Genomic DNA, 9,183 nt, shown 5'->3' with positions numbered 1-9,183 from the left:
TGGGTCCACCCATTAGGCCATTCCTCCCTTGGGTCCCTCACCCACCCTCACATGACCACAATAAGAGGTGGACCCATATCCATTTTCACCAATAAATAAACCAAAAAATAAAATAGAGATACGTACAACAAAATAATTAATAAAATTATCGATATTAACCTAAAAACGCGTAGATGATATATCACGAGTTTCTTTTAGTTTAATTAAATTCTAAGTTTGAATTGAGTCTTGACCATGCATCAACGTTAAAAATCGAAAGTCAAAATTTTTGGTTGATAAAGATCTTATAAAAACTTATTTCAAGCAATGCGCAAAATCCGGTATCAAGAACAATAGCTATGGGACCTGAAACTACTACTTAATCTAGAACCTACAAGATGATGCTCATGATTTCAATAACTATACTACTGATTTAGAGGAGATTTTCAAAAAAAAATCATCTATTTAAATTTTACAAGACTCAAAAAATTAGTCTCCACAGTTGCATGCACAAATGATATCTAATTTACACCAAAAAAATTACATAGTATTAATACATTCTTAAAGAACATTTTTGTAACTGATTTTAAGTAGTACACTAATTACATAACTTCAAGGGATACTAACTTAAAATCAAGAATAAAACCTTTATAAAACCATGAATAACGGTTATTTTTATTCTAATTTTAATTGATAATATTCTTATTACACATCCAAAAATTAAATTTTGGCAGCTGTAGAGTAGAATAATAACAGTACTACTAGTACCCCCCATTGCACGGTTCAAGAAGCCAGCACCACCAATACTGGGCCCCACATTCCCCCCACTTTTCTAGTTGACCCACACATACATGGACCCCACCATTTCCCCTTCCCCACTCACGTGCCCACGTGCTCTTCTCTTTTCAAACAACATCGTTAACCAAATTCAACGTTCTCTGGTTCTATGGTTCTATCAATGCTTCGAAGAAGACCTTGATAATAACTGAAGCTCTTGTCTATCATAAATCTCCAATGAAAAATCCCTTAACATCTGAGTAGTGGTTGTTGCCGCCGTGCTTGGAGCCATCACGGTGGCTCTAGCTGGAGACTTTGTTGAAGGAGATAAAGAACATGAAGCTTGTTGAACTTGAATAACTGGTGTAACCATGGAAGAAACAAAACCGGTTATTGGTCTAGCCAATGTAAAAAACTGTGGTTGATTTGTTGGAACAACGAAAAAAGTGTTTCCGTTTGGTACAACAGCGTTTGATGGTATAGCCCAAACAGGAACCATGTTTTGTGGTAACTGAATTGTGGGTTGTTGAGGAATTAGGTTTAGGTTTGTGTTTGTGTTTATGTTTGAGGTTGTTATTAAACCGGATGAAACAGAAACAGTGGTGTCGTTTATATCTACGTAAGCACTGTTTGATGGTCGTTTACGTTTCTTTTTCTCAGGTGATTCATCGGATTGTTGGTTTGGTTCTTGGTTAGGGTTTTTGGTTGGGGAAGTGGTGGGGATTTTTAGTGTTCCGTTGACTGACATGGCGATGGCTGGGACTGTGCCGGTACCGGTGGCGGCAATGATAGCTGGCTCCGCGTGTTCGAGGAGCCAGCGTATTGTTTCGCCATCGGACTTATGTCCGAGTTCTCGGGTCAGCTGAAAGATCCGAGCTGCACATGTGGCAGGCATTCGGATCCTTCGGCCTCGACCCTCGACTTTTGTGTGACGGTCTTTTGTAGATGATCTCTTTTGAATTGTTTGTTGGGCTTGAGCTTGAGCTTGGGCCTGGGTTTGAGCTTGAGCTTGGGCTTGGGCTTGAACCAAGGCTTTGTTCACTTGCATGGACATAGGTATCCCCGGTGGCACGTGCATGGTCATCGGCATAACTTTTATCGCCGATACATCTTCTATTTCCGGTTCTTCTTTCGGCTCTCCAAGAGTGAGATCAATGTTTGTAGAATTTTCTTTAGCCATGAATGAAGAAATTGAAGGTAATGGATAAGGAAGATGATTTAGATTTGGTATAGAATTTGAATGCGAGAATGAAAGTGTGTGAATATATATAGCACAAAGAGAGTGTTGAGATTGAATGAAGAGTGAAAGGGTTGTTATTAAATGTAGGACATAGAGGGAGGTAGTAACCAGTGATATAGAAGGATGGGACCCTTATGATACCGTCTTATATGATATTACATGGAAAGAAATCTACGGTGATCGCTATTGGACCCACTATGATAAGGACTAATCCATGTGATGGGTCCATTCTTATGGGGTTAATGTTAGGAGGGTTTTGGTCAATGTTATACACTTGTTTGGCAAACTACACAAAACAATTGTTAAAAAGAGAGTGAAGGATAGGAAGAGGATGAAAAGAAGAAAAAAAAATGAAGAAAAAGAGTATGGAACTTGATAAGATTCTTTCTTGCATGATTAATTGATGATGGCATGAACTATTTGAAGGATAAGGGAAATGATTCTTTTTTATGTAAATATTTTTTGTATATAGGTTTTTTTTATATTTGGATAAATCTTTTTTCTTATATGATCTCATGCATTTTTTATGATCTTGTATGTGTGAAAGTCAATATGGTATAGTTTTTGTGCGACACAATGGAGTTAAAAACATAATGCTACTTGTATAGTAAAAAAAGAAGAGGAGTGTTAGTTTTACATAAAAAACAGATTTTGCATAGCGTATGGAATACATTTAGAGTTATTTGCGATTTGATTTTTGTCAAGGTTTGGGGTTCGAACCCCGACCACCATTAAAAAGTGATTTGATTTTTGTCTTAGTTCGAATTGGATATCTTCTACGTCGAACAATTAATTAAGATGATTTGATATGCAAAGCAAAATAAAATAATATCAAAATATAATGTAGGGTAAATAGTCATAATGTGTAATGAATATTACAATAGTCTCTCAATTCGTCGAAATTTCCAAATATTATCTGACTGTGCAATATGTTAGTCAAAATAATCTCTGACATTAAAATGATCGGCTAAATCTAATATTGTCGTATCAATCCATATAGGTATTTACATTATGTTATACAATTTCTGTAAGAAAAGAGTTACTATGAGCATCAAAAAAAATAATTTCTAGGTCAGAGACTGTTTTAACTGACGGAATATACAATCAAAAACTATTTTAGAACTTCGATACACAGATTATTGTGACTATTCGTTACACATTTATAGACGAAAATGACTACTTACACTATAATGTACAAGAGAAAATCAAAATATAGTATCAAATGTCAAAATACATTTTTGAAAAAAAATTCACAATGTTCTTTTAATAGAAATAATTTAGGATAAAGGAATTATGCATCCGTTCAAAGTTATTTTTACCACCCGATCAATTCCAGGAATTAATAATATCTCACCTAACAACTTTGAATTATTTTTATAAATAACATTTCCATGTATAAATAGTTTTGCTTTTACATGAGTGAGATATTAATTTATTATATTATATTTTTTTTGAGAGAATTTATAATATTATATTTATCAAGCTAACAACTTTGAATTATTTTGTATAAATAGTTTTTGCTTTACATGAGTGAGATACTAATTTATACTTTTTTTTATCAAGCTAACAACTTTGAATTATTTTGATTAAATAGTCCCATGTATGAATGGTTTTTGCTTTAAATGAGTGAGATACTAATTTATACTTTTTTTATCAAGAAATGACACGTATACAACTTCTTACAAGATTGTTTTTTTGACACGAACTTCCTACAAGAAATTAAAGTATTGGCCATACATCTAAGGTTGAATGCATTTAATTGATCATACATCTAAGGAGAGTTTTGTTAAAGGATGTTCTTAACAAATTTGCTAGTATATTGCCATCTTAGGAGAATAATACTTTTGTCTCATAAATCGTGCACTTAAATTTTTTAAAGTATAAACATTTTTATTTTTGATATAAAAATATTACATTTAAATTTCGTAGCATGTACTGAAAGAACATAAATTAACAAAACCCTATATTTAATGGAAAGAAAAAGAAAAAACAAAAAATGGTCCATCGAGACTGATGATAGAACACGAAATATCACACACTTAGCCAAAACAGTAGAATATAATATATCAGAAAAACTGAAAATCATTATGAAAAAACAAAATTAAAAAGTAAGAAATTATAAGATAGCCCAAAAGATACATCAATGTGGGAATTCCCTTTGCCGTAAGAGATTAAGATAAGAAATGACATCATGTAGAAAATGATAAGGAAATTGTTGTGCTTTTAGACTAAGAAAGTTTAATGACAAACTACAACTTATATTCATTGGAAAGAAATCAAACAAAATAAAGAAAACAAAACATAATAGAAAAAAGACAGCATTGACAAAGATCTGAAATCGAAAAGTCACAATAGTCAATGTATCGAAAGCATGTTTTGTGTGCATGTGTGTGTATCTTTGTAGAAGAGTATACATCATAGGATACGTGAAAGAAATAGTGAATGATTCATATTTCAGATAGGTTTGCTTCAACAAATTATGATTTTGGGTTTTCAACAAAATGTTGAAGAATATTTTAGTTGAAAAATCATTGATTTTTTAAAACCACATAATTCTTAATGAAGATTATAAGAATAATTAACTGCAAATATTGATCTTAATATAAGGAAATTCGTCATTATTTTCAAAATATTTGGTTGACGTGTATATGGATCATTTGAAGGAGCATAACATGTGACTGATTTTTCAAAACAATGTGGTATCCACCGCTCAGATGTTCGGTATAAGATGAAACCCATTCTTTGTGGTAGGTTCGTAAACACTTTTGGAATTGTCATCTCAATGTTAAATGGGATCATAAGCAATTTTTAACAAAGTTGGATGAAAATGGATAACAATAAAAATACTTTATGATTTAAATGACTGATATTTTTTTTTTGGTGAAGATTTAAATGACTGATATGTTAGAAGAAAATAATTAAAGAAATAATTTCTAACAAAAAATAATTAAAAGATTAACTTATTACAAACATCTAACTTAAAATGATCACTGGGTATTTGACCTAATATATAAAAGATCCTTTTCAATTTTAATTTGAAGAATAACAAATTTGATGTAATTATTAAATATTAAAATTACCAACAATTTTAGTTTTTTTTTTTTCAAAAAATAAACAATTTTAGTTTTTTTTTTTTTTTGAATGAGCTTATGAGCTCAAAGTAAAATAAAAATTGGGCGAGAAAAAAAAGGCGAACTCACTTAAAATTATGAGTTTATCTAATTTCACTATTTTGTCCAAACTTTGATTAACACTAAGCTCGCATCTTGCTATTGAATGAGCTGATGTATTTGTTTTGGAAAATGTTAAATAAGACAATTGAACTTGTTTTTCTTACACAAGGGGGTAGATTTCGTGGTACTTAACTCAAACATGTTTCACCTCTTATGCTCGTACCATTTACTGGATTCTCAAAATTATATATAAACTCGTGATCTTTCATGAAACTAAAATTGACAAGAATTATCACATCCAATTACTCACATTGTATCAAAAGATTTAACAATCGGAGAATTTTTCTTGAAATCACTATCCTTAACCCAATCTCAAGTGAGCAGACTTCTAAGATCTCTATTAAAAAGTAATGTGGGGAATACTTTATTTTGGTATGATAATTGGTTGGGGATACACCTTTATGTTGTAAATTCCCCCGCCTTTTTTATTTGTCTGTGAGCAAGGAGTGTACGGTGGAGGATATGAGTAGGGAAGGTTGGGAGGTTGGAGGTGGGGGGTGGGCGTGGAGGCGAAGATTAATGGCGTGGGAGGAGGAAAGTGTGAAGGAATGTTCTATGTTACTTTCTAATGTCATTTTGCAGGTTAATGTTCATGATTCTTGGATTTGGTTGATAGATCCTTCCCGTGGTTACACGGTACGGGAAGCATATCGCTTTCTCACTGATAATGGTAACGCTGGGAATAGGACTCTGGTTGAAGATGTTTGGCATAAGAGCATACCCACTAAGGTGTCAGTATTTGTGTGGCGCCTTTTCCGAAATAGACTTCCTACTAGAGACAACTTGGTTCATCGGCGAGTTCTTCTGATAGCAGACTCGGTTTGTGTGTCAGGTTGCGGTGCTTATAAAACCACAAATCACTTGTTTTGCATCTGTAATATTTTTAGTACGCATTGGGATCATATTTTGCATTGGTTAGGCTTATTTGTGGTGTTTCCAGGTGATATTCGGCGGCATTTTACACAATTCTCTAATTTGGTCGGATTGCCTAGAGCCACTCATTATTTCCTGAAAGTAATCTGGTTCGCTTATGTTTGGGCTATTTGGAAGGAAAGAAATAACCATGTGTTCCAAGAAACGGTTTGTGATCCTTCTTCTTTAGCTGAAAAAGTGAAGCTGAACTCTTTTATGTGGCTGAAAGCATCGCATACATCTTTTATTTATTCTTATTATGACTGGTGGAAACACCCAATTCCTTGCATGGGTGTTATTGTGTAATTTTCTGTAACTTTTTTATGGTGCTCTTCTAAAATAGCACCTTACTACTGTATCTTGGTTAATCGGTTTACCTTTTGCATGTCTTGTGCACGGTAAATCGCCATTGTTCATAATATATATCTCATTTTAGTTTGTTAAAAAAAAGAGTAATGTGGGGCTTAAACTTTTTTAAAACAAATTATTATTAATAAATTATTTGTATCATCACCAACACATAGAATAACTATTTCAATAGCCTATAGGATAAACTCAAACTCCAATTCAAAACCAATTTGTTTTTTTTTTCTTTTACTATTATTATTACAAGAACAAGAACAATTTTGGATGGGACTAGGCTTAAAAGTGATAAATACTTGGTCCATAGCACAATTAAAACAAATAAATATGACCATAACTTTTTATTCTCACCTTGTCTTATTTCATACGTATACATGATGTAGAAAGTGATGGGTGGCTCCACTTTTATTTCTCCATGCACCCCCCTTTTGAGGGGCCAGCCAGGGTCTGAAGAAGGTTAGGATTGGGACCCTATATGTGTGTGGTGCGCACGCTAACAATGGGGCATACCCACATATAAAGGTAAGTGAGCCCCACCGTACGACTCACAATGTTGGTCCCACTTTTTTATCTGTCAATCCAACGGTTGATTTCTTTCCATGTGGGCCCATGCACAAAAATGAGGTCATGACCATGCTGGTTTTTTTGGTTAGGGTACCTCTCTATACCCTCACTTTTGTAAGTGGACCACAAAGGAAAAATTAAAAAATAGTGGTGGACCCTTTGCTAGGTCATGTGGGACCCACCATTATATTTTCACACTCTCCATTCATCCACCTATTGGTTTTTGGGTTGGATTGTGTAATTAGTTGGGACCCTCCAATTCAATGGCAAAATGGGTATTGACTATTGACTTAGACACATTTTTCTCAATTGGTCCCTACTTTGTTTGTGTAATTAATTGATATTTTTACCTCTTCTAATACTTACTTCTGGAAGGGGGACCTTTACTTGTGGGGCCTGTTACCTGCAACTTATGGTGTGTAGGGTGTCCCATCTACTATGTCCTACAAAGTGTTTTTTATTCAACAAAAAGTTTAATTATTTGTTAATTAGTTTTTATCCTACCAACTCTTGTCTACTTCTAATACGTAATAGTCGCATGACAAAGTGTAAATATTTTGTTTGATAACTTTATTTTATTTTCTATTCATCAATATTTTTTTTAGGGAAATCAATAAGTGTTTTTAGTTAGGTATATTTTTTGTCAAGTAGTTTAGTGGCTGAAGTTCACACAATTTAATTGTGGTGTTCGGGGTTCGAACCCCAACCTCTGCATATAATATATAATATCCCTGCTAATGAAACGAAACTCACGGTAATAGATACTTTTATTTATGAACTTTTAGTTAGGTATTTGGTACTCGAAATCTAAGCTGAAAATTACATGCAAAATGAGTAAAATAAAAATTGACACAGCATAAGTGTTTTTATGTTTTCAACTAAACATATTAATTTTGTTTTACTATAATTTTGTATCTAAAGTAATATAACGAGCATTAATAAAATTTCTTTTTGTTTCTTCTATATGGGCAAACACACCTATCTACTACACACAAAGAGAGAAATATCAGATTTAAATTGGCGACATCATTCAAATATATCCGGCCTAACAATATCTATATTATTATTTTTTTAACAAGATATCTATATTATTTTTGAAGAAATAATATCTATATTATTGATTGTTCTTAAAAAGAAAAAAGTATCTATATTATTGATTTTGTTAACCTAACACAAAACATCAAGTATATTATACTGTACTATATTATTATGCACTTATGACAATAGTTTGTTCTAAATGTTAGTAAGAATCATTTTATAAAATTATAATACCCTTTCATTTATTTACAATTTTTCTTAATATCTATATGAAAAATCTTAAAATAACACTTAATATGAAACAAAGAGAGAGTTTCATTTGTTGGAGAATGATATGTTTTTAGAATATATGTTATAGAGTCAAATGCGATAAATTTAAAAGAAAAATAATGTATATATTATGCTGTCAAATGTTCTAACTTATATTTTTAACATTATACTTTTATATTTGTTACTAACCAATGTTTTAGGCACTAAATATCATTTTCTTTGTTTGTTTAGTTGTTGAGAATGGTGGGAGGAACTATTCCATTGGATGAGAATGAAGTCTGCTATTTCATTGAGGTGGAGCCCACCTTTTCTTGATTCACATGATTGTCGGTGAATGGTGATTGGTCAGGGAGAGAGCCTGTTTGTATCTCTCTGTGTGAGAGAGATAGATAGATAGATAGATATGAATGGGGGCATGATGCATGAGATAATGCTTCCTTCTTACTTTCTGTGTTACTTTGGCAAATTGAATTTGTTTTGTCTGTTTTATTTATTCTTCTTAAATATCAATACGCTGTACTATTCTCTAGTGGATAATCAATAGATTATTTAATTTCCTATGCTTTTGGATTATAATAAAAAACACATGAAGTAAAGAAATTTAAAAAGGTAGGTTTTCTAATGTATCTAAGTGTATGTTTCAAAAGTTGCTCTTTAGGAGAAGTAGAGAGGTATGACAAATCTCTTTTAGATAGTAATAGTACTATTTGATTTGGTTTAGTTTTTTCCTCAAGTAAGTGTTTGTGATCACCGTTCTTATAAGCTTAGCTCAGTTGGTAGGACAATACATAATATATGCAAGATTTG

General features: G+C 32.4%; 2 protein-coding genes across 2 annotated transcripts; one reads left to right on the top strand and one right to left on the bottom strand.

Annotated features, from left to right (window-relative positions):
* Nucleotides 1-504: 504 nt before the first annotated feature.
* On the bottom strand, nucleotides 505-2,082 carry LOC25500981 (transcription factor TCP9). Its single transcript, XM_013589517.3, has one exon. It carries the CDS (start codon nucleotides 1,934-1,936, stop codon nucleotides 935-937), a length of 1,002 nt encoding a protein of 333 aa, XP_013444971.1. The 5' UTR covers nucleotides 1,937-2,082; the 3' UTR covers nucleotides 505-934.
* Nucleotides 2,083-5,748: 3,666 nt separating this feature from the next.
* Nucleotides 5,749-6,447, top strand: LOC112417316 (uncharacterized). The gene is made up of 2 exons (XM_024772874.1): nucleotides 5,749-6,061; nucleotides 6,170-6,447. Exons 1-2 carry the CDS (start codon nucleotides 5,749-5,751, stop codon nucleotides 6,445-6,447), a joined length of 591 nt encoding a protein of 196 aa, XP_024628642.1.
* The last annotated feature ends 2,736 nt before the right edge of the window (nucleotides 6,448-9,183 follow it).

This window comes from Medicago truncatula, chromosome 8 (genome assembly GCF_003473485.1).
Source record: "Medicago truncatula cultivar Jemalong A17 chromosome 8, MtrunA17r5.0-ANR, whole genome shotgun sequence".
In the NCBI taxonomy this organism is placed as follows: domain Eukaryota; kingdom Viridiplantae; phylum Streptophyta; class Magnoliopsida; order Fabales; family Fabaceae; genus Medicago; species Medicago truncatula.
The sequence above is the reverse complement of the archived record's forward strand: the minus strand, read 5'-3'. Positions and strand labels throughout refer to the sequence as shown.

What these genes read in the sequence shown, in the direction of transcription:
- LOC25500981 (XM_013589517.3), bottom strand. Translation starts at nt 1,936, where the DNA reads ATGGCTAAAGAAAATTCTACAAACATTGATCTCACTCTTGGAGAGCCG.
- LOC112417316 (XM_024772874.1), top strand. Translation starts at nt 5,749, where the DNA reads ATGGCGTGGGAGGAGGAAAGTGTGAAGGAATGTTCTATGTTACTTTCT. An exon ending in AGACTCGGTTTGTGTGTCAG is followed by an intron (nt 6,062 to 6,169) that starts GTTGCGGTGCTT and finishes TGGTGTTTCCAG; the next exon opens with GTGATATTCGGCGGCATTTT.